At 43.4% G+C, this 18,803-nt stretch overlaps 2 protein-coding genes across 2 annotated transcripts; one reads left to right on the top strand and one right to left on the bottom strand.

Annotated features, from left to right (window-relative positions):
* Positions 1 to 3,743: 3,743 nt before the first annotated feature.
* LOC112892098 (protein kinase and PP2C-like domain-containing protein) lies at positions 3,744 to 11,437 on the top strand. The gene is made up of 12 exons (XM_025959175.1): positions 3,744 to 3,989; positions 4,075 to 4,192; positions 4,701 to 4,867; positions 5,793 to 5,860; positions 5,994 to 6,217; positions 6,891 to 6,942; positions 7,372 to 7,897; positions 7,979 to 8,048; positions 8,121 to 8,340; positions 8,437 to 8,541; positions 9,493 to 9,588; positions 10,920 to 11,437. Exons 1-12 carry the CDS (start codon positions 3,869 to 3,871, stop codon positions 11,112 to 11,114), a joined length of 1,962 nt encoding a protein of 653 aa, XP_025814960.1. The 5' UTR covers positions 3,744 to 3,868; the 3' UTR covers positions 11,115 to 11,437.
* Positions 11,438 to 11,574: 137 nt separating this feature from the next.
* On the bottom strand, positions 11,575 to 14,604 carry LOC112892099 (bidirectional sugar transporter SWEET2a). Its single transcript, XM_025959176.1, has 7 exons — positions 14,335 to 14,604; positions 13,970 to 14,006; positions 13,573 to 13,789; positions 13,325 to 13,483; positions 13,005 to 13,124; positions 12,771 to 12,901; positions 11,575 to 12,024 (listed from the first exon to the last, which is right to left on the bottom strand). The coding sequence occupies exons 1-6, from the start codon at positions 14,417 to 14,419 to the stop codon at positions 12,788 to 12,790; spliced, it is 732 nt and encodes a 243-aa protein (XP_025814961.1). The 5' UTR covers positions 14,420 to 14,604; the 3' UTR covers positions 11,575 to 12,024; positions 12,771 to 12,787.
* Between the last annotated feature and the right edge of the window lie 4,199 nt (positions 14,605 to 18,803).

Raw genomic sequence — 18,803 nt, 5'->3', positions numbered from 1 at the left:
TATTACGGTCATATGTTCCATCAATTATTGAATTACATGGCAAATGTTACCCTAGGATACAAAAATCTCATTTGTACATGCGGAACAGTTGTACGGCCAGCTGAGGCCCGCCACAACCATAAGTACCTAACTTTTTTTTCTCAAGGATTAGTGGAGATATACGTGCCACATACATATTTTATAAAAATATAATCTTTATCTTTATTTTTATATATTTCTAAAGAGTAGACCAATTCTACAGTTCTTTAACTTTTGATACTTTATCTCTCATTGACAGACGGGGCCGGAAAGGTCCCAATCTTGGTGCGTTAGGGAAATTTTAGTTCTTTGTCCACCCATTGGTGTCTGAGCCTTGTCCTCTTGCTCGTGCTGCGGTACTCACCGTGTCCCTGCTTTGGCTGAGCCTACCCCGGCTGTGTGGCTGCGTCCGAGGGGCGGAGCTGCCTTTACCCAGCGGGGTCGTCGGAGCCCGATGAAATCTGTCAAATTCTACATATATCACTGTCATCTTCATCTCCACAGTTGATCCCGATACGCTAATAAAGCCGACCCCGGTGGCACGGTAGGCTGGCTTCGCCCCTGCTGCGTCCCTGTGTGAGCCCTGGCAGGCCTGATGACTTGACACGCCTGCCCGTGCCACGGCGTCCCCACCCTCTTTCTGGTGGTATCAAACTGCCACCTAATATCTTATCCGCCTCTTCAGGAAAATGAATATCTCCTGAAAAGATTTTGAGTTCTGTATGGCTTTTTTTCTCTTCGCTCGGACCAATCCACCACAACGTCCCTGGCTCACTGCACGCGCCGATGGGGAGCAGCGGCGTCCCTTCACCAGGTGCAGGGGCCTTCTGCCTTAGCTGTCATTGGAGAGAGGAAGCAGGGCCTTGGCTGTGATTGGAGAGAGGAAGCAGCGATTGGGAGAAAGCACGGAGAGAGAGAGAGAGAGAGGGAGAGCGAGCAGAAAGGAGAGAAGTAGAGAGCAATGATTTTCGACAAAAGAGAGCAGCGAATTTGTCTTTTAATAACTGAGAGTAGCGATTGAGAGAGAGAACAGAAAGATAAGAGTAGAGAGAGAGGGTTTTTACGATTGTGTTTTTCTTCGAAATTCTATAGATTCAGTTTTCTGTGATGTATATGTAATCGCTCTATATGACCAATATGCGTGAGCTATCATTATTATATTTGAAACAATTATTTTAATGGCTCTATAACCATGAGTCTTATGCAATGAAAATAGACAATAAAAATTAGTACTGCAAATATAGTAATTCAATAAATATTACCAGTTACATATAATACAGTTAGCTTATTAGTTAGAAGATAATATGAAATATAGATGAATGGAAAATAAGGAGGCACTAACGAGAGATCGGTTGGAGTGCACAGAAGTAGAGGCTAAAATACAGATGTTATATATATTGGTTTAATTTTCATTGTAATGCTCGGTATCCACTTATCTTTACTTTTATATAAAACAGAGTAACTTTATATCATTTTCATCCATCACGCAAAAAACCACGTAGACTAGAATTATTACTCTTTAGTTGTGCAAAAAGCTACATAAAAAAATATAAAACACAAAATATATCAAATTATTATAATCATATTAGTTTCAACCATAGCAACACACGGGCACGTTTGCTAGTTGATATATTTATATTTATACCAAATTAATACAATTAAAAGGATATTGTGCAAATCAATTGACCACATGATACCAGATTGCTTGCATGATTAATTTTGCAATCAATAAACGATTAAGCACCATTAATCATTGCAAATGCAACGAATGGAAAAAACCAGTAAGTGAAAGAACATTGCAAAGCAAATCAATTAATTAGTTAGACCAGCTGATTGCACCATCAATTTTTTTCTGGAGGTTTTTGGTGGCTAGCTTTTTATTTAATAAATAAATCTAGACAAACTAAATTAGTATAGAGGATAACTCAAACACATGTAAACCAATTCAATTAAAATTTTTTATAGATGCATCCATACATAGCTGGTACCTATGTTTGAGCTGGTTTTAGAGGCATACTCTCCCAACATCTGCTGATGCAAGTCGTCAGGATGAAGATACCAGAACATGTACCATGAAGAAAAAGATATGTTATGTGTGTGTATTTAGGGTAGAGCTACGACCTCATTGTATATAGGTGTGGGAAGAGGAGTCAATAGTATTAAAGACAACTAATTGTATATGGAAAGTAATCCAGTCAGGTATCAATCATTAATTGTATAAATATCTAATCTAATACTTAATTCCAACTCACTGATTTTTGAAACCTTAGGTCCATATGGCATACATCTATAAAATAAGGAAAGCAATCCGAGCAGTACAATTCTTGATTGCATAAATCACTAACCCAATCCTCGATTTCAACTCATTGATTTTTAGTACATATGAAATACGTCTACAAAACAAAGAAAGTAATCATGATAGCTATCCACCCTTAATTACATAAATCACTAATCCAATCCTTTCTTTTCAGCCCATTGATTTTGAAAATCTTTGGTGTGTATATGGCATACATCTATAAAACAAGCCACGACACATATAGAAAGATACCAGCATATAATTGGTGTTCTCAGGATATAAATTTGATGATGTCTGCAAAAGGAAAGAGAAAAATTGATTGGTGTCCAAAGATTCTTGATTGGCGTCAACATAAGGAAAGCGAAAATTTGATCGGTGGCCGCTTAAAAAAAGGGAGAGGATGTATACATTGGATGGGCTTGGTGAAAAAAGATTTGGTTTTTTGGCAGAAATATTTTAAAAATATCAAAATTATGGGTCTCCACCCATCCTATCAAATCTCACGGCTTAGCAAATGGACCCTCTGTTGAGGGTATGATAGGTCTAATTTTGGTAAGAATGTTTTCAATTATTTTAACTTTTATAGTATAGAAGTATAGATCAATAAATAACACATATATGTCTAATAAGATTGCGATAAATTAAAGGTAATCATGGAACGGCCTCGTTACTTCTACTCTCTTGACAAGTTTGCTTGGATCCCGATCTGTATGTCAAATTATTATGGTTTCACAATTTCAAGATGGTGTTGCTCCTACCATGGATCTTAATCTCATAGCAGCATGATCATATAGCATCTGGATCTATAAAATCGGGTACAAGAACTCATCCTGATACTTAGTTTTGTTCTAAGACAATTTCTCCAATTTAACCAACTTTATAGAAAAATATAATAATTTTAACACCATAAAATAGACGCAGGATCAAGTATTTTATGGTTAATTCAACCAAACTAATTTGGTGTTCCAAATATGGATTTTTTTACAAATTCGATCAAAGTTAAACAAAATATTTAAATTTACTAGAGCAAAATTAAAGTGAACTATAATTTGAACAGATGCAACACAATAAAATACAGAGGATCGATGGCTGATAATAACACAAAAATGTCAAATTGGGTTCAAATTGGAAAGTAGATGTAACTCATTTGGATTTGGTTAAGTTATTTAATTATATTTTTGTAGGTGACTGTTCGCGATGAAATGCCTACTATGACTGTCTTTGTCGACCTTGCAAAAGTATTTTCATGGATTGAAAGGTGAGGGTTTATTGGAGTAAATTTGCTTCTGGGTCTCTACGGTGAATTTGGTCCAAAGTACTGGAGAAGTCATTTGATTCGCCATGTTGTAAGCAAAAGGTTCTCGGCGTAATTCTCGGCGTAACCAGGAAAAAGAGAACTAGTCAACGGCTTCTCCGACGGATTAATCGATTGATCCCCCAAGCCTCCAGTGCCTCCGCTCGACTCTCATTCTTCGGTTCCTCCCCTCCACCCAAGGCAAGAGCGAAGCCGCCGGCCCCACCGATCGCCCCCCCTCCCTTGTGGCGGCGGCGGAGATGGGGCTGGTGGTGCCGCCGGAGGAGACTAACCGGTGCGTGCGCGGGTGCTGCCGCAGCGCCGCCATCCCGCTCCACCTCCCGTCCGCCTCCTTCTCCCTCCTCTCCCCAATCGCGCGAGGTATTACCACGACTCCCGTGTTCCTCTTTGGGTGGTGGTTCTTCAGAGGAGGGATGGAGCGTGGTAATGGTGAAATGCTGTGCAGGGTCGGAGAGCACCGTGTACGAGGCTCGGCTGGCCGGCGAGCGCGTCGCGGCCAAGAAACCCGTGCTGTCCACGTCCGAGGACCTCGACAAGTTCCACTACCAGCTCCAGCTCCTCTGGTCGGTTTCATCCCGTTCTGTTACTCCTCGGGTTCCCATAGTTAAATTACTTAATAGGAGTATTTTCAAAAATAGTTAAATTACTTAGAAGGGAAAGTTGCTGAAGATGTTCTGGTTGGAGTCGTGCGGTTGGGGATAATAAGGACAAGGGAGATTCTGCTTGTGCTGACATTCTTTGACAGCTTGATGCGGTAACTATTTGTCCAAAAAGAAGCCGTGAATTGGATAGAGGAGTGTTAGTTATGCGGTCCACTGGGTAAACATGGTAGCAGCAGCCCACGAATGGAAACATATATATATATATATACATATATATATATATATATATATATATATATATATATATATATTGTTAAGACTACTAGGAGTAAAGCTGCTTGCCCACAACTGCTTTAGGCATTGATCTCAAAAGGAAAGCATGAAGGATTTCCTTTTCAGGATGCGCTGACACTTGGACATTGAACAGGAGTTAATTTGATTAATTTTGTGATTTATTATGTGCATGCAGTGAGCTGGATCACCCAGGGTTGGCGAAACTGATCGCAGCACATGCACGCCCTCCAAATTACTTGATGTTCTTTGATTTCTTCGAGCCTCCAAACCTTTCAGACAAGATTCATGTTGAAGAATGGAGCCCTTCTGTCCAGCAAGTGGTGGCCATTGCCAGCGATCTAGGTCCAAGTTTGCTAATATCTTTTGATGCTCCTAGATATCAAAACAAGTATAGACCGTAGGGTTTACTCAGCAGTGGTTCTAGGCAATTTTGATGTCGTTACTTGACAGAAATGGATTTTTCAAATCCAAGGCTAAGTTATTGTTGATCTAATAGGGGGAAAAAAAGGCCAATGACCATGCTTTCAACACATGTTACTATATGGTGCATAATGTTGAACTGGAGAGTGCTCTAGTTTGAGGATCTAATTTAACAGATTTGCATGAACGGTACTTTGGAACATGCTTCAAGCAGAATGTCAATAACTAAGAATCAGTTTTTAGCATGAAACAAGGTATTTTGTCGTAATATGGTCTCCTGGTTTCATGCTTTCGAATTTCAGCCTACTTCAACCTTGCTCAGTTCTCTGTAAATGTTTACCTTTTGTTTTGTTCACTTGAATATGCGGACATGCAAGCATACAAGTTGTACCTAAGGTCCCTTTATTTATCTGGATATTTGTGGTTGTAGTTTCGTCTGTTATTTCTCAGTATCTGTCTTACCCTTGTATGTTTTGGATTTTTTTTCCTCTGGTCTAAAACTTTCACACTGATAATTTCCTAATTCGTTTTGTTCTTTGAACAAGACTAAGAGCTTCTAATGTCAAGGTGATGCATAAACATATTACTGAAAATAATACTGTTAAATAAATCGCCAAGGAGAAAAGTGCGCCTAAAAGTTTGAGTATAAAGACAATAATATGGTCAGCATAAAGTCCATGGGCCAAGAATTATTGCTAATCCAAAGAAGCATCAGTCGTCATCTATTGGTATCCCTTGTTAGGTGGCCATGGCGGATTGGCCTGCTTGATATTGTTTGAGTTTCATACCTGTTGTTGCAAAAGTTGTAAATACTAGTTTGACACTGTTTTGCATGATACCTTTGCAGCAAAGGCTCTCCAGTACCTACACATCCTTGGGGTAGTTCACAGAGATATAAAGCCTGCAAATATTTTGGTATGTCCCTGCATTTTTCGTATGTCTATGTAGAATCACATACTTCCGTGCTTTGATTTTGGCTGCAGCTAGACAAAGTACCTGCAATTTTCCACCTTTTCATACATTAATGGAAACTTATAACTCTGTACAGCTAGACAAAGACCTCCATCCACACCTAGCAGATTTTGGCTTAGCCATGTTTCAGAAGGATATTAAGCATGTCTCAGTTGAGAACTGGAAATCATCTGGCAAGCCCACTGGTGGTTTCCATAAAAAAAATATGGTTGGGACACTAATTTACATGGCACCAGAAATTTTGAGAAAGGATATACATACAGAAAAGTCTGATGTATATAGCTTCGCAATATCTATCAAGTAAGGCCTCTTTCCTTTATCATTAAATGTAAAATGACACCATCTACTTCAATAACTTTATCATAATTACAGTATAAACTATTTCTCCATAGTGTTTCTGTTAGTGATGCTGATACATATGACATAGCAGCAGTAGTTTCACCTGCTTTTAGGAATATGCTTGTTCCGACACAGATGCCATATCTTTAGGATAAATTCTGATTGTGTTTGGACACTTGATTTCTTGATTTATGCAAACAAGTGGTGCTAGTATGGTTACTCAGAATAAAATAACTATAGTGATGCTAGTGTATCAGTATTTCTCTAGAGCTCCTTCGCCAGCATGTCTCTGTCTTACCATCTAGCATACAACCAGGTTGCATGCATTCATATTGTCATTGCCCATTCTACTGATGGTGAACTGCTTTGATGTAACTGGGTCCACCAGTGATGCAAATAGGCAAGGGATGTGGAATTGGATTTGCAAGCTAGAACATAGCTGGATACTTTAGATGGAGAATCCATTGAACAATTAGTTATGCTGTGATTGGCAAGAGGTTTTGCTAGCATATTCAACTAAGTTGTGTCGTTTCTTTGTACGTGTGAAAATTTGTTCAGTACAAGGATGGGTATTCTGCTAGCATCATTATTCGTGATGCTTTAACACTTGCACTCTGTTTCACTAAATTTACAGTGAGCTTCTTACTGGTGTGGTGCCTTATACAGATCTGCGAGCAGAAGCACAGGTATTTTATTCTTTTATCTTCTTTGCTGATTTGTTAATGCCAACTATGCTACCATGTTCTCTTGTTTATTGCAATTTGTTGTAAAAATTCATCTGACTGATCATGGGCAACGATCATTCTACATCATATAATGTATTCCATGATGCCTAGAGAAAAGGTCATCATAATTGCTTTGCCATTCTGCCGCACTTTGAAAATTTTCTTATTCTGGTTATAATGGTTAATGAATAATTCCAATTGTAAGCTAATATTCCATTCAGCATTAAAGTTGATGTATTAGCTTGAATAGCTTCAGATGTGTTTTACTGGGTAATCATACATCTATTCCTTTATTAGTTCTGTACAAATGTTCCTATTACAGTTCACTGTATTTAACATGACAGACCCTTCTATTTTCCTAGAAATCATCATTAACCATATTTTCTGTAGGCACACACTGTTCTTGAAATGACTTACACTGAACAACAACTTACAGCAGCAGTTGTTTCTCAAGGATTGCGCCCTGCACTTGCCCTTACGAAATCTGGTGTTCCATCGGTTCTTTTGTCACTTATCCAGCGTTGCTGGGATCCCGATCCTGAAAAGAGACCATCGTTTGAAAATATAATTGATGAGCTAAATATAATCCAAAAGCATTTAGTTTCAAGTGCTTGCCTTCCATCATCCCCTGTGAGCAAGATTCAAAATGGCAACATAGAAGCACACCATTATAAAGAAGCATTAAACTGGTTTAACCAAGGGGAGCTTTTTGTTAAGAGATCAGAAAAATCGGATCTTACAGAGAATCTTTGGTCTGGCTATTCCAATCAGTCCTCAGAGTATCGTCCAACATTAAGTTGGGGATCTTTTGCAACATGTGGTCGAAGGGAAACTATGGAAGATACCCATTTTATGCTTCCCCATGTGAGCGAAGAAAAGGATGTTTTTGCCTTTGGCATTTTTGATGGTCACAGAGGTTTGCTAGTCAAAGAAACATAGCTTGGTTGATCTTTACTAGCTTTTCATATTAGAATATCTTACACAATACTTTCCACAGGTTCAGCAGCTGCTGAGTTTTCTGTCCGAGCAGTCCCTGGGTTTCTGAAGCAATTTGGTCGGAGTACAAGGTTTGTTTTGAACACAAAACATTGGAAAATGTAACATGCTCAAATATTGATCTGAGTTCTGGCATTATACAGCCCAATTGATGCCCTCGCAGAAGCATTTGTAAGGACTGACATAGCATTTCGAGAAGAACTAATTCTTCACCAAAAGTCAAAAAGGATAATCCGAAAAGACTGGCATCCTGGTTGCACAGCTGTGACAGCCCTAGTAGTGAGAAACAAGCTTTTTGTAGCAAATGCTGGTGATTGCCGAGCAATCCTGAGCCGTGCTGGTAAACCATTTCCCATGACCAAGGTTGGGCTCAATCGTTCTGTATCATATTATTATACTACATTCTTTTGGGGATTATGGCACCTCTGGCTCAACTTTATTTTCATTTCGTTGTTATAGGATCATGTTGCTAGCTGTCTGAAGGAAAGAGAGCGCGTAATAAAAGCCGGAACTGAAGTAAAATGGCAAATAGATACCTGGCGTGTGGGTACAGCTGCTCTTCAGGTGCTCAAATTGACCCCTTTTAGCAAATATTGACTAGATTATGCATTGAAATGGCCAATTACTAGCAATAAACTGGCAAAATTCTTTTACGTACATCAGTGAAGCAAGTACTCATCTATGAAACAATGTTACAAATATTTATTAAAAAAACAATGTTGCGAACTATTACTTTTCTGCTATTGCCTACTAATATGTTTTATCAGCAATTTACTTGTTCCTTCTGGCTATAAGATGGTACTTGACTGCTTCTTCATTACCTTTCAATTTATTTGGGTATAAAACATCGAATTATCTGTGTGCTTTTGTCAACAAGGAAAACTATCAAATCATTGTGCTGCCTACTGATGCACATGACTAGTTGCTATACCGCAAGTATGTATGGAACTATTATTCTTGCTCAGTAAAACCTTAGCTCACTAAATAAATATCAGACATAGAAAATAATTGACATACAAGACTATCTGGATAGAGGAAGACTTTCATATAATCTACTATCTGGATAGAGAAAGACTTTCATATAAATCACATCACAGCTCAGCAAAGTTATAAAGTTTTATTTACTCCCAGGGTGTTTACTGCAGCTATAAGAATCTTTTTACTGGTGAATATTATAAAAAAACTTATACTTTGGACTTTCAGTTTGAAAAAAATTTGCTTTATCAGTTCATATGCACCTCTTAAATTTTGTCATCTCAGCATTCCGGTACCCCTAGGAATATAGTCCTTAGATTTAATTTCAATTCTGTGAATCAATAAACAAGAAATGTGGCGATGATTAGTTTGCAACCAAGGTCATAAGAAAAAATGTTCCACCTCTTTCTATATTACTTTTATGGCTTGTGGCAATAAGTTGTATAAATGTTGGGGTGCTGGAATTTGGGTGCTTAAAATTGATGATCGAGGATTTTATGTGGAAAGTCGTGTTGATAGGAATGTAGCTTTAACTAACAGGTCACAAGGTCAATTGGTGATGATGATCTCAAGCCAGCAGTCACAGCACAACCCGAGGTTATTGAAACTGCTTTGTCAGAAGATGATGAGTTCCTGGTAGGTTTCCTTCTATTATGTTGCTTTCTGCAGTTTCTCATTGTAAATCAACATGATACATTGAACTTCATTTGTTTGTTTAGTTGGCATCTACCTATTGCTTTGTATTGAATTGGAACAGGAGCATTTTTCTTATTTCAGAACGGAGAGTGTTTTGCTAACCACTGTTTGTGTTGCCTAAGAATAAAGAATATAGAGATGAATTACCTCTTTAGATCTCACGCTCCCCTACTAAATAAATGTTTTCTTTCTTTTTTCTTTCTTTCTTTCTTTGTCTGGTGTACACAACACTGCATGGAAGGTATAGGTCATTTTGCCATAGTAGATGATATCATATCTAATAAAGGAAGTGATAGCCTGAATGCTTCCTTTGCATAGTCCAACGTGAAGTATATATGGTACTGGGGAACTTGCTTAGTGCTGATGATACCAGTCTGGCATTGTTCTACTAATTTGATCAAGTTGAGTGACTCAACATTGTAGGGCATAAATAGTTGTTAGTTAGCAGGTTAGTTTGCCCATATTAATCTACTTCTAAAGCTATAAAATGCAGTTGTGGATATGCCACATCATCCCAAAATCCACTTGGCCTTGGATGGACCACGGCTATTATGAAACAGGAGTTGGCTTAGAATTTTGGTTTTGCAAAAAATCTTGGACCCAAGGTGATATTGGTTCTCTTCCCAGTGAATTTGGTTAGTGCGTCTTAAATTCTAATTTGAATCTGACGGGGTCCTCATGGAATGACTGGAACCTACCAGTTCCCATCTGAAATCAATTTTCCTCATAAACCAAAACTTTTGAAACCAATTTAAATGACACTGCCAACCAGACTGGGTCTGGTTCTCCTGGCACACAGACTTGGGACCCTAGATCTAGAGGCTATAAAGTCGAATACAACCACGCACAACCTCATGTGGGACCTCTATTTTGATTGGCATAAAATTGAATACTGGGTAATAATTAATAAAGAACACCTGTCAAATCGTCAGCCAAAACATAATGGTTAATCCAAGCATGTGGATTTGCATTCGAAGTTTTCAGAAATATTAACCACTGCTTACTGTGCTTAACTTACGATACACATTCAAGGGACATACACATTTTATGAAAGAAGCTCATTGGGTATGATGCTCCAAAAGGGTATGATGGTCCTAATATTCTGTTGCTTGTTTACATCGACAAAGCCCTTTTTGAATGTAGTAGTTTGCTTGAAATCATTATAACGGAATTCCTACTGCACTTGATGTTGATGACTAAGCAAATATCAAGAGATCTACTGAAACGAAGTATCTAAAGCTTCACAATCACTTCATCCGGTTTTCCTGTAGGTGATGGCTAGTGATGGCCTGTGGGATGTGGTAAGCAACGAGGATGTGCTGTCAATAATCAAGGACACAGTAAAAGAGCCTGGAATGTGCTCCAAGAGGCTGGCTACAGAGGCTGCAGAGCACGGCAGCAAAGACAACATCACTGTCATTGTTGTGTTCCTTCGCCCTGTCTCCACAGCTGAGCGAATATACTGAATGACCACCAAAACCCTTGCTCATGCTATCAGCCCACTATTTTTTAATTAAATTTACATAGGTACCGAAGAAAAGAAGCTACACATTCATTCTTGTGTTCGTATGCAGTTTTTATCCTGTCGAGGCTAAAAAGAACAAAGCATGTCAAGATAGCAGCCTCAGTTGCAAATTTTTTCTTAGTCTTTTGCAATACCTCATTTGTAAACGAGCCAAACGAATGAGCATACAAAAGTCCTTTCTTTTTTCTTTTCCTGTTGTAAAGCAGAGCACACAATGAATAATCTATCTAACAGAAGTATACTAGCTGGGAACATGTGGTTGAAGTGTGCTGTGTGCACATTCGAGGATATTTTTCTCTCTTGAAAAACTGTGGAACAGGCAAATCATTATCCTACTATAGTACTGTCGTATTAATAAAGTGCCCAAGGTGTCACGAGAGGCCAGGCCAAACGAGAAGAGATGATGAAACAATCCTCTTTTATTACCAAATGTCCTTATTGTTTTTAGTGTACATGCAAGAGGCCCCATCCATTGATGAAGTCCACGCAACAACAATTGCTATACAAAACTTCATTCATTTTATATATACATATATATTTAAACAAATGATTCCAACAATTTGCAGCATCTACCGTGGAATATTCAGCGAAACTATGACTCGTGTTGCGTGTACACATAACCAATAAACAGCGTGCTTTTAACAGAAACGAAACGATTTGGACAACCACAGCAATTGGTGTCTTCTGTCTTCAGATAACCTCGGCCTTGACTCCCCTCAATGTTATAGGCCGCCCATTGCCCCATTCAGCACTGACAGGTCAAGTTTCTCCTCTGAATTCCAAGCATACAAAAGCAGAATAAAGCAACGACTGTACACGCCTGAAAAATTTCCACAACTTCGACAATGCACCTGAAATTTGGGAGAAAACAACTAGATTGTTTTAGTGCCAGCTCGGACCCAGCAACATCAATACAATGACCTGGGCCATATTTTGTGTTCAAGAAAACAAAACGTGGGAGCCGTACCCAGACATCAATATCTTGCAAGAAAGTGACACCAATTAAAAGCTGCATCGTCTTCATTGACTGGCCATTTATATTTAATTAAGCAACATGTATAAACTTGAGCTTGCTTCTTATCCATCTTTGGCAAAGTTTGGCGTCTAACCTTTTTCTATGGAATCGCCAGGTCATAAAAATACACATGGGGTTGCTTGCAGGTTATCTGAACATTAGATTTATACCAACTTTTGTACTCGAAATAAGCAACATTACTTAATTGATGAATTAATCTATGATGATATGATGTGTTCTCTTTTACATGGTTTAGACTTAGTGACTTAGCATGTGCGAGGAGAATACACCATTTACCTTTACAAAAAAGAAATGCAGTTTTGTTTGTGTTAATGGTCGCTTTCAGCAGAGAACAAAACTCTATGATGGATGATGGATAGCTAGCGACAGAACTAGAGTGTTCCATTCACCAATCCAAGTCCCTCTCTCCCTCCCTCTCTCGTAATAGTTGTTTAATTTTAAACACCACCACAAATGATATAAGCACTAGAACCTCACTTAAAAGTTGTGGCACAGAGGTAGCCGCAAGCCAGAAAAAAAAAAAGAGGACAAGGCAAGATAACAGTAGATTGTTTGTCGAACCTTGTTCGTTGGCACGGTCATGTATGTGTGACTAGCAGTGGCAGCCTGTCTTCCCCTCTTGATCCTTTTCTGAAGTAGGCATACAGCAACAGCTGTATGATACCCAATATGGTTCCAATCCCGTTTGGAATCTGAAATTGAGAAACAAACCAAGATGAGCACAACTAACAGACATACAGTTAGACACCCTTCCAAGCAATAGCTACAACCAACAATAGGAAACTTGAACCGTACATATATGAAGAAATCATGCAGCAGCAGCCCATATAAGAAGAACGATACACTCATCAGGAACATAGATAATGACAAATAGAAGGGCATGTACTCCACACTCTTTGTCCTGATGACCAGATTCTGTCAAACAAAGAGTGGAATAGAGCAGGGGATAAGGATCATTGAAATGTCGTAAAAGAATCGTTGTCAAAACACAGCTAATAGTATTGAATTGCATAGCACCCACAACCAACTGCATTTGTACCAGTGAAATATGAAATGCAGTTAGGATCAGCAAATCAGGAAATGCAGAATAATCATGCCAATCCGTAAGAACTCACAATGATGGACAGGGGGGATGCGAACATGAATATGAGGGATGCGACGCTGAGATATCCAACGAATGTCTGTCGTGTATTGTGATCAAGCAACGCCAAACTAACATACACAATCAGGCCGAACACCACAAAGACGGCTGCCAGGAGACCAGAGACCTTCAACTGCAACAAGGATATCCCCATTCTCAGAAATTCAGTATGTGGAATATGCAGAAAGTAACCAAAAAGTCAGTTCAGTGCGCGGTACCCACCCTCTCCTTGGCGTCAGCAAAGGCGATGAATACGGCGGTGTAGGCGAGCTGGAAGGCGGCGCCGATGGAGTTGACGGTGGTGACGAGGACGACGCCGTACGAGACGAAGGGTAGGCCGTACCACATGCAGATGAGGCAGTTGAGGAGCGAGTAGATGTAGGGCATGGCCGAGAACTGCTCCGTGGATCCATTCCGAACGATCCGCCTGAATGTCGGCCTGCAAGACACGAGATGGGCATTATAGCTTCTTCAGCATTGGATCGGTTGAGAATAGAAACATGGGGGGAAACTTGTATTCTTGAGATTAATAATTTGACAAGGAAATCAGCTTAATCAAGAGAAGGGGAACTGGCCGGAAACTAGTCCATTTTCTAAAAAAAAGATAAGGGGAACTTACAGTGGGGAGATGAAGAGCACGAAGGCGAAGACGTTCCCTGAAACGAATCACAAACAACAAGATTGTAAGATGAGATGAGATGGGACGAAGAACGAGGAAGAACTCTGCGAGAATCAAATTCAGCCATCTTCTTCTTGCAACCCTACAGCATCCAATCCTGTACCCAAGGAACCCAACAAAAGCTGACCCAATCCAGGAGTCTAGTTCCAGAACCAGAAGGGGAAGACGAACAAGAAGCCAAGAAGAATGCTTGGCTTTCTCTCTGGACGGACAACAGGGACACAGGAAGAAAGAGAATATGGCTGGCAGCATGTGCCACGCACAGACGCACTACTAGCTACTACCGGATAAGGATAACCACTGACCTGCGATTCCGGCCCCGTAGCAGCAGAGGTCCCGGTAGGACGGGTCGCCTACGGAGTTCATCAATGCCGGAACACCCCAATCCATGGCGCTCCCAGCCTCCTCCCTTCGACGGAGGAGGGAAGATACGCTTTGCAGAACTGCTCTGCTCGGCACGGTGCTGAATATATTAGCAGGGGTGGCGGCAGGCCGCAACCCGCAGGAGGCGGCAGCGGCTGTCTGTCGCCAGCCGAGGAAGGGGAGCCCTGACAGGCTTGGTGGGATCTGGAGACGGACCGGGATGGGGGTTTTGGTTGGGTTTGCTGCACGCTAATCACACACGCCGTCGTTTCGTCTCGTTTCCTTGTCGATGGGTCCTCGTCAGGGCAGGGTAAGCAGCACATGTGGGATTTCTTCCGTGGATTCCGTCGCCGCGACTGGTCGGGCCGGGCGGCCTCTCACGTCTCATGGAGGTGGCGCTGACGGCGACACGAGGCCACGAGGGGGAGCCGCGGTCCCCGGCGCGATCCATGCGTGCACGAGTAAGATTCACGGACACGAATGAAGTCGTAGCTAGTGCGTCGTTGCGAAATTTTCGGATAAGGTTCTCGAATTTTATTTACCACTTTCATTCGTAACATCAATATTTATTTTGCGAAAGTAGTAACAATGTGTCTTGGCCTCTTGGGCACCGAATTTATCTATCCGATTCAAATAAAAATTTACGGTTCGTGTCTTTCTTATTTCAAAAATAGATGTTGTTTACACCACCAAATTAACCTGATAAAAGCCGTTCCAAGACTACTGGTCAGACAACAAAAGATTTCGATGTATCGCCTCTAAATCCAAAGGCACAACGGGGGGCTGCACGAACCTTTATTGGTTGGATATGTCTGAAGGGTCCGTTTCTATTTAGATCGTCTCTAATGTTTTAAAAACCATCAAAACCCGTTGCAAAAGGAAAATGACAATTTTGTTGCTAACCATAGACATGGTGGTGATCCACAAAATTAAAACAAGGGAGATGGTGTGGTAGTTATTCTACGTTGATGATGCATGTCTGAGGGGTCTGTTGTCTTGTCTGAATGTTGGTTAGTCATGTTGAAGGCTTCTGTTTGTCTCTCAACTCTCAAGGTGGTACTTTGTTGTAGCTTTAGCTTGATGTCTGCCTGATGTCGTCAGCCGGATTTACAGTACACGGTAAATTCTTAAGAAATGTTTTGGCCCTACTGATTTATACGGGCTGGGATGTTCCTCCCTCGATTCATTCTGAAAGTATATGGGACATCAAAATATCTGGGACCGTAGGTTGTGGACTGCACTGATCCCTGGACCTCCTATAGTCAACAACCAATGCGTTAACCAATTCCTAACGTATCATCGTGCTACGTATTTCTCTAGAATAGGACTGTCAGGCATTTTGCTCTGCAAAGCGTTATCCCTAACCAACTTTGATGATGCCACTTCATCTTTGACAGATCCAAGGATCCAGGGATCCCAGCAGGCCCACTTCTCGCTGGACAACCCAAGGCCGCGCGTAGAACGAGCGCCAGTCTATATCTCCAACTACTTCGACTACATCTACGACTACTTCGACTACGTCTATGACTACTTCCTGGTGACTACATTGACTACACCTTGATCGGCTACATCAAACAGGCTCGAGTTGAGTAATGGCGCATCCGGTGCCTTCGGCACTGGATCCGCCTCTGGCGGCAACTTCATCTGGGCCGCCTTGGCCCACAACCCCGACTACTCGATCAGGGTGGCCAAGGCCCGTGCCTCGACTGCAAAGCAGTCGAAGGCCGGATCCATACCTAGGCTCCGACTAGGGATTCCGATTGTGTTCCGCCCAACACGTGCCCGCCTCCTCAAATGCTAGGGCAGTCGGAAGGCCGGACTCAGATTGTCAGCGGGGCCCAAGAGTAGGTGCGGAAGATAAGGATGAGCCTTAGGGTCAACTTATCATACACGGCGAACCTCCCCCTTCACACTAGGGTTACAGTCCTCTCTGCTGTGGCAACAGGACGCCACTTTATTACCTGCCCATCCTTGCAAAGGGATGGGCAGAGCGTCATCGTGACACAGCCGGAACGCACTTGTCACGATGAAGTGACTGGGAGAGGCGCCAGGGACGGGGCGTGATAGCCGTACTGTACCTATCGATGCCCCCACGACATTCGATCGACGGAGCATAACGCATAGGGACAAGACGAGACGGCCGCCCCACGACGCAGGACTTTGACGATGGTCGTCGTAGGGCTCCGACTGACAGGGTTGACGGCCCCGACTGGTGAAGTGAGGAACTCTCTCTCTACTTCATCTCTTCTACCTTAGCACCCCTGTAAAGGAGACCTCCCTTGTACTATAAAAGGGAGGGTCATCCACCTAGGAAAGAGATGACATCGGGGAATCCAACCTTACAGTCTCACGACTTCCACTTGAAAGCTTGTAACTCCCCAACTCACACGAGCACCTCGGCTCAAGCAATACATCCGACTAACCCTGGCTAGACGTAGGGCATTCTGCCTGAACCAGTATAAATCTTGAGTCATTGTGTGCTAGGCCAAATCCTAACACGACGCGCGACACACATCTTCGAGTAGTTTTAGTTGCTGGCCATTTCAGGAACTGACAGTTTGGCGCCATCCGTGGGGAGGACATCATGCGTCCACCCTCCTGGCGATTGGATGGCCTCCATCTCCGACACGTCCAGCCTCACGAGCCTTAGCGATACGATCCGCTTCGGCTCGTTGGAGTTTCCAACGGCCCCGCGCGCTGGGCTGTGGGAACCCCCCATCTTCGTCCCCTTCCAGGCCTTTCGCTTTTGAAGCCTGGACTTTGTCGCTGATCATCTTGGCATGCTCCACCTCCACGAGGAGCCCACTCTAACACCGCTCGAGGGAGACACTCCCTCGAACAGGCTGCTGGCCGACCTCGGCACTGAGGCGCTGGCGTGGCACCTCGAGCTCATGCTTGGTGCCGATCCCTCAGCAAGCGACGTGGACCTGGTCCTGTTCTCGCTGTAGAACTTCTTCCACCAACTCTCTGGGGGCACCCCACTGTGCCCACCGTGCTCACTGCATGGCCAGCTCTTGTTCCTCCTCACAAACACTGCAGGCACATATGCCAGGGAACTCCCGAGCGCCAGGCCGGCACCCTTGACCGCGACCAAGCTCGTAGGCATGATGGGGTACGGCCCCGCCTCGTTCCACAATCTCCTCTCCAACAATGACCTCCTTGCTGAGGGCTCTAGCATTAGGGATTTGTCGTCCCCTGGCTACCCCGTGCTACGAGAATGCGCCATGGCCGACATGCAAGGGCAACGGCCGGACCCGGTGGAAACTGAGGACACGCACATCGTGTCATACCCGCGCGCGCGGGCCTTGGCTAACGCTCAGGCGCAAGGCGAGGACCTATGCCAGCGGTGGTGGCACCAGCCGCCGGCCGTGTCGGTGCATCCCCTACGCAACTTCGAGCAGAATGCTCGTAACGTCACGGGCCGGGCAGAACATCATCGAGGATGCCAACGGCCCCCCACAGTTTGCTCGGGCCGGGCAGAACATCGCTGCCGCTACGATGCTCTTACGCAACCTGCCCGAGCCTGCGGACCCCTAGCAGCAGGAGCTCCATCGCAACATTCAGCACGCGATCTCCTGCCTAGTTGCTGGGTTAGGCTCGCAGCAGCCAAACCCCTCGGTCCACTAGTAGCAAGCGCTTCCACCCCGGGCAGGTCGCGACGCTGCGGCCGCACTGCGTCTCGACCTGGTTCCAGCTGTGTTACGCCCCAGGTACGTGGCCGGCTCGACCCAACTACGACACATAGCGTCATCCACTCACGGGAACTCGCCTGCCACGGCGCCGATGTTGCCAAGGCCGCCGCGGGCATGGTCGAAGCCCACCAACCCGAGGAGCTCGAGCTGGCGCCCCCAGGCGTGGTGGCCGACCGTGTGACCGAGACGGTAACCGGAGCCCTAGTTCGGACACCTCGGGCCCATGGGCCTTCGAGCGCCGCATCCAGAAAGCACCATTCCTGCTGCGCTTTCAGCCACCCACCAATATCACCAAGTACACTGGGGAAACGAACCCCGCTGTGTGGCTGGAAGATTTTCGGCTCGCGTGCTGAGCTGGAGGGGCGTATGATGACCACTTCATCATCCAGTACCTCCCCATCTGTGTTGGGGGCATGTTCGAGCATGGCTCGAATTCCTGCCACCCAACAGCATCCGCACTTGGGCGGAGCTCAAGCAGGTCTTTGTCGGAAACTTCCAGAGGACGTACGTGCGCCCCGGAAACTCTTGGGACCTCAAGAGCTGCAAGCAGGAGCCTGGCGAGTCCCTACGAGACTACATCCGCAGGTTCTCTAGGCAGTGCAACTCTTTTCCCAACGTCGTCGACGCAGACATTGTCGGTGCATTCCTGACTGGGACCACCTGCAAGTCCCTCATTCACAAGCTCGGCTGTCGAAAGCTGCACACCACTCGTGAGCTCC

This window comes from Panicum hallii, chromosome 5 (assembly GCF_002211085.1).
Source record: "Panicum hallii strain FIL2 chromosome 5, PHallii_v3.1, whole genome shotgun sequence".
Classification (NCBI taxonomy): Eukaryota; Viridiplantae; Streptophyta; class Magnoliopsida; order Poales; family Poaceae; genus Panicum; species Panicum hallii.
The sequence above is the reverse complement of the archived record's forward strand: the minus strand, read 5'-3'. Positions and strand labels throughout refer to the sequence as shown.

What these genes read in the sequence shown, in the direction of transcription:
- LOC112892098 (XM_025959175.1), top strand. Translation starts at nt 3,869, where the DNA reads ATGGGGCTGGTGGTGCCGCCGGAGGAGACTAACCGGTGCGTGCGCGGG. An exon ending in TACCAGCTCCAGCTCCTCTG is followed by an intron (nt 4,193 to 4,700) that starts GTCGGTTTCATC and finishes ATGTGCATGCAG; the next exon opens with TGAGCTGGATCACCCAGGGT. An exon ending in TAAAGCCTGCAAATATTTTG is followed by an intron (nt 5,861 to 5,993) that starts GTATGTCCCTGC and finishes AACTCTGTACAG; the next exon opens with CTAGACAAAGACCTCCATCC.
- LOC112892099 (XM_025959176.1), bottom strand. Translation starts at nt 14,419, where the DNA reads ATGGATTGGGGTGTTCCGGCATTGATGAACTCCGTAGGCGACCCGTCC. An exon ending in GTGCTCTTCATCTCCCCACT is followed by an intron (nt 13,790 to 13,969) that starts GTAAGTTCCCCT and finishes CGTGTCTTGCAG; the next exon opens with GCCGACATTCAGGCGGATCG. An exon ending in TGCATGATTTCTTCATATAT is followed by an intron (nt 12,902 to 13,004) that starts GTACGGTTCAAG and finishes TCTCAATTTCAG; the next exon opens with ATTCCAAACGGGATTGGAAC.